The sequence below is a fragment of the Trichoderma gamsii genome (assembly GCF_001481775.2).
Source record: "Trichoderma gamsii strain T6085 chromosome Unknown Scaffold_75.2, whole genome shotgun sequence".
In the NCBI taxonomy this organism is placed as follows: domain Eukaryota; kingdom Fungi; phylum Ascomycota; class Sordariomycetes; order Hypocreales; family Hypocreaceae; genus Trichoderma; species Trichoderma gamsii.
The window spans coordinates 76,472-82,135 of NW_020171412.1; the positions used below are offsets into that span (position 1 = coordinate 76,472).

The following is a 5,664-nucleotide window of genomic DNA, read 5'->3' on the forward strand; positions in this document are numbered from 1 at the left end:
TCTTAACTCATATCCATCTAGGATTTCTTCCCTTCAGATACATCTCTGTTTACAATTAGCAGCCTACATCGATACAGCTAAGCTCAGCGTCTCTGCCTCAGAGATGGCGGATAATTTATATACATGGCCGTCTAACAACGACAGTTTCGCCCCTTGTTACGAACCAAAGGAATATTCTCTGGAATATGTCAGCCCCTCGAAACTTCAGTGCTACTCGGAATTGCGCATGGGGCGATACTACCAGCACGATGGATCTGTGTCTATATCTTGGTCGCCAAGTCAAAGAAACGAGATGATGATACATCAAGCCGCCCAAGGCGATACGGCTGATCTTCAAAAGGAGACTCTAAAGCAAAGAGTGGTGGTGCCTAAGAAGAATGCCGGTTTATACGACGTTGTACAAAAGGCTATGCGCAAGTGTGACTACCCCAACTGCTGCAAAGCTTTCAGGAGGAGTGAGCACCTCAAGCGTCACAAGCAAACGTAAGTGTCGTCTAAGCGCAGCAGGGCATGCTATATCAGAGTGCTGATCTATTCATTAGGTTCCATGGAGAGGGCCCCAATAGATTTTCTTGCGAGTTCTGCGGGAAAGATCAGTTTAATCGCCAAGACAACCTCAACAACCATCGCAAACTACACGCTCGTCCCAATAACCGAAAACGCGGAGTTGAGTTCATCGCTGCTGCGGTACCTGTTATTGAGCAAGAGGAGCGAAGCCGTAAGAGACGAGCAACTTCCAAGTCAAGAGTTTTCGATTCGAATCACAGTAGCTGAGAAGTGTGCAAGCAGCTGCTGAGGACATCTTTACATGGATACAGGGAATTAAGTGAGCCTATTCCACACAGACTCATCTTTCCATCCACCAGTTAGGCAAACCAAGCCCGACGGGCACTAACTCGTTGGGAATGACCGGGACGATGATGGGTTTGTGGGGTGGCAGGCTTGCGGGGCGGCCATCAGGTAGTAGCACATAGAAATTCCCTTTTCTTGTGTTTTGAATTCATACTAGACGCCAAAGTCTTTTCCCAGAGCCATTTCTATTGGTATTCCCCAATCGCGACGCTCCGTTCGGCGACTACTGCTCCAGCGGACAGCTATTCTTTGTCTATCCTTCACACACGCCACATATGCTCTTAGGGCAATTTCGCCAAATAAAGCAATAGCAAAAGCAATATCGCTCTGGCATCTATGGAAACCATTCCCATCAATTTTTCTTACCGTCCTTGTTTTAGTCATGCATGGGAGGATGGATACGTATACAGTTAATGCTCGCCTTCCCTTTTACTATTTTATTTCGTTTCCTTCCTCGAACACTATCCAAGTACCACCCCACCCCCTCATTCATTTATTACGCCCGGTGGAAAGTCCAAAAGGGCAACTATGAACCTATGGCACATACACATTCTGTGGCTTGGGTCCCAGGACACAAAGACATACATGGCAACGAAGTAGCAGACAAACTCGCAAAGGAAGGGTCAGAGCTTCCGACACCACCATCCAGGACTGCAACGATAAACCAAATCAAGAGGTGGGCCAGAAGCGAGAGGAGACGGCTCTGGGAGCTAGACTGGGACCAGAACCGACCGCCTTACTACAGACGCTGGCGACTAGACGCCCTTCCCAAACCTCCAGAACTACAGTTACCAAGGGCTATACTCCACAGGTTGTATGCGGAGAGAACGGGACATTGAGACTTCGTGGAATACCACGAAAGGTTTGGACATGACACCAGGCCCACCTGCAAGTGCGGCGAGCCAAGGACACAAGGCCATTTTGTGGAATGCAGAATGGTACGACCCTTCCTACCGGAAGTCCCTGAAAAAGACCTCCGGGCGGGGCATCACCCTCGTCACCTATCTATTAGGCCCTGACGGATACAACACTTCCAGACATTAGTGGAGGACACGAGCCCCTATTGGCCTGCCCCCCAAGAGACAGATAGACACAAAACCTTCCTTTGTCTCGTATGACACGTAGCGAATGCGGAGTCTGAACCAGCGGCTCCTACCGTCCTATTGCCCAGAAGGGATTTATGTAACTAGCTTACTTAGTGGACGTTAATAATAAAACAAACAAACAAAACCTCACCAAAGCCTCGGGAATAAACATGCCCCAATATTACGTGCCTATAAAATGAAAGAACGGGTACCCATGCAGCCCTCCCTCGGCAATGGTGCTTAAAGTTTGCCTTTTTGACTCCGGTACTTTCGGCTGCTAAACGGCGCGTGCATTATAGACGCCGTAGAGACCAGCCATGGTACAGGTTTAAATCATTCGGCGGACTCTCCCATGGACCAAATGCCGGGCGGCTCATTCATTCGTCGTTAAAAGGTTCTTATCATTTCCAGTCTCTGCTCTAGGAAGCTGATCAGAAGAGACATGGTTTGGCATCGACATCGTAGTGGAGGAGCCGGCAAAAGCGGCCATTTGCCTTGCCGTGTGCTGATATAGAAAGCGATCATATTCTTCTTGGCTCATGAACTGTTGTGTGGACTGTTGTGTGGCCTGAGCGGTAGTTGTTGGGATTTTATAAGTAGACATGGCTGAGAACATTAAGTGGCATCTTAAATCTATTTGATCTACCTTGCACCACTCGCTGGTTGAGTCCTAGCTTGGCTTATATACCCTCAAGTAATATGAGCCACGCCGAATCTGAGAATCGGTCTCGACGCTTCCTACAGGGATTCTAATTCGACGCTGTGTCCCAATGGGTTGTCTATTCACCCCAACCTACCAATGACTACCGCTATGGCATTTGCATCTTTGACCTCTGAGACAGCTTGCCACTCCGTCGTTCTATTGTGAAAGATTTCAAATCCAGATTCTGGTTGGGTGACGGAGATACTCCGTGTGCCCACTTTTGTGCTCATGGGGCTGCCGGTGGCTAAATACCGACTAAGCTCGGACTTCCCCAAAAAAAAACCAGGTACTTGCTCATGCCCCTTTTGCTTCCTCTAACTAGTTCCCGTGCCACTTTCCTTCCAAGCCTTACCGCTAGCCCCACGCCGTCGTAACTACTCCGCCTCCTCGGCGGGGATTTGCGAACAAAGAAGTTTTGGTGACCATCACGATCTATTATCGGCGTACTAAATGCATGGACCCACGGTGAATGTTTGGGGCTGGCTCATCACATTATACGATGCTCGGCTGAGGCGATAATTCCCTAGTGTCATGAACGCATCTTTCTCACGGCTCGGAGGTAATATCCAGCCTGCCGTCGTGGTGGACGATTCTGACGCCAATTCCATCCGGGACCCGGGACCAAATATACATTACACAGGACCTTAATTGCGGCATCGAAAGAAAAAAAGGTGCGGTATTGGTGGTCGGTATTCCAAATCGAATCTTCCGAGTGTAAAATTCTGGGTGGTGAACATCTGAACAAGGCTGGCCGGTGGCTACGGCTATTGCACATTGTGTACACAGTCTTGAATTCGAGTCTACCAAGAAGGGGCATCCGTGTATGGAGGCATGGGCGCAGCTCTTATTGGAAAGTGATGCTGTTACTTGCGTGTAATTGCACAGCTGGTCGCTGCTCTTGAGAAAGAGAGAGTACATTAACGAATTGCACGATGCGTTAACCCCTGCCATTTGGGTTATAGAGCGCTTTATGAGTCGATAAGCGCCTAGGTGAAATATGTGCTAATAAAATAGATGAGAGAGGAAAAAAAGAAGGGCGGGGGGATGATGGCTGGAATTTCTTATGTTAATGGAGTTAAGTTGTACTCGCAATTCGCAGGGGCCGATACAATAAAAATGCGACAAGCCGTGTTACTGTAGATTAGTAACACAAAGGATTTCCAAGGGACAAACCTAAGGATCTGGGTTTATGCTGGCGGATAGGTCAGGTAAGGACTTATGGGCAATTATACAATGTGAGCGTCACCAGTAGTAAGAGCAGAACCTCAATTCCACTCTTGATTCTGTGTTAACAACTGGCTATCTAAGCTATCTAAATGAGCGTAGAGAAGTGAACTGGTATATCCAGTTGACATTTTTGGATCCTTGAGAATCAATGGTGATTCCCATCGATCTCAAGTTGAGTCGATACGGATCGAGGGTGATTGGTGTCGACGCGTTGCTGCTTGGTCTTTCGATCTTGATATAATCCGAAGTGGCCTCCCCTACCACCTAAACACACACTTAAATTAATCTATCTTTAACTAGCTTATGTGACGAATCAGTTTCCTATATGTTAGTATAGGATAATCTCTTAAGGGACAAACCTTTGGCGTTCTAGGTTTTATGTTGGCTGAACGGTCGGGCGGTAGACGAGCAATCTTATCACTAGCTATGTAGAGTGGTTTCTTAAATAACATCAATCTTATTGCTAAGTATGTTAGGTAACCACTGGCTATCTAACTATCTAAATGAGTGTAACGAAGCGAAGTTATATATCTAGTTCTGAGAAGTGTGCTCACGATCCGATTGGTGATCACCGATGTGATTCACTGAAGCTATTCCAGTGAGCGCCTTGCTCCCATTGTGTCGGCGGTCCGTACTTAATCCGTATGTACGTACCTTGGAGATGTGTTATAACAGCCATAAGATGCTGGGTCGCACCCTCTCCTGTAAACAATTCCCCCGCTTGCTGTTAGCAGCTTGTTAAAGCAGGGGGGGTTTCGCAGCGACCACGCCAACCCAGCCGCCCAATTTACCGTGCCCTTAACAGCACACAAAGAAGGGAATTTTGAGAGCTTCATACCTTCTTCGCCGCCCAACAAAGCTGGCTTTATTCCAGCGCCCCGTCACAATCGTTGTTTGGTTCGCAACAACTACTCGATTATCCGACTCGCCGCACGCCGTACTGCGGCAACTACTTTTATCACAAAATCGTTCTTTTGTTGGTTAAGAACGACCGCCTGATAACGTCGTAAGGCAACCCTTTCAATCGCAAATTGTTTTTTTGTAGGATCAAAAACAATAACCCGATTACGCCGTAGGGCATCTCTTCGCTGCTCATTCTGGGGGCACACCGCTGGCTACTTCATCGCAAATACTGTTCTTTGGGGAACGACTACCTGATAATGACGACGCCGCAACAATTTGGCTCTCTGCCATCCCTGATTACCTCTTAGGCACAGCTGCTGCCCAGCCTGATACAGCAAATACACCGCCTACGAGTTCCTTACGACAACTATAAATAGCTATAATAATCGCAACTGATTGCAAAGTGCACTACTCTACAGCTTGAGGTTATCCCTATAAGCGCAAGAGAACAGACACAGCTTGTATCGCTGCCTTTACTACAGCTATTTTTTTTCCGTCGAGATTCGCGTTACGTAAATAAATAGATCGCTTCGTTGTTGTATCCACGTCAACAGGATAACTTTGAAGATCCTATTCGGGCTTGTCGGAATCGAACGCGGACGCTGCTTCGTCACGAGAAGCAATTGGAATACGAAAGGAAGTGGTAGCAAGAACGCCGTCAACAGCGCCTGTGAAGAGAGAACCGTAAGATTCTTGAACAGGCTCAGATATCGGGCAAGAGGCCAGCAGACGTGAAACTGCGATTCCAGTCTGAAATATGAAAGACGTAAAACTTATTTTACTGAGTGAGACAGAAAAAAAAAAGGGACCAGAATATGATGCCGTCAGGTAACATATCATAATAATATGCTACACTTGCCATCCATGAGTGTGTGGATCTCCAGTCGTCTTCCA

The 5,664-nt window shown here is 47.4% G+C and overlaps 1 protein-coding gene across 1 annotated transcript; it reads left to right on the forward strand.

The window, feature by feature from the left end:
- Positions 1-292: 292 nt before the first annotated feature.
- On the forward strand, positions 293-774 carry TGAM01_v210874 (hypothetical protein; the record flags this gene model as incomplete). The annotated part of the gene is made up of 2 exons (XM_018809730.1): positions 293-483; positions 543-774. The coding sequence occupies 2 exons, from the start codon at positions 293-295 to the stop codon at positions 772-774; spliced, it is 423 nt and encodes a 140-aa protein (XP_018657052.1).
- Positions 775-5,664: the final 4,890 nt, after the last annotated feature.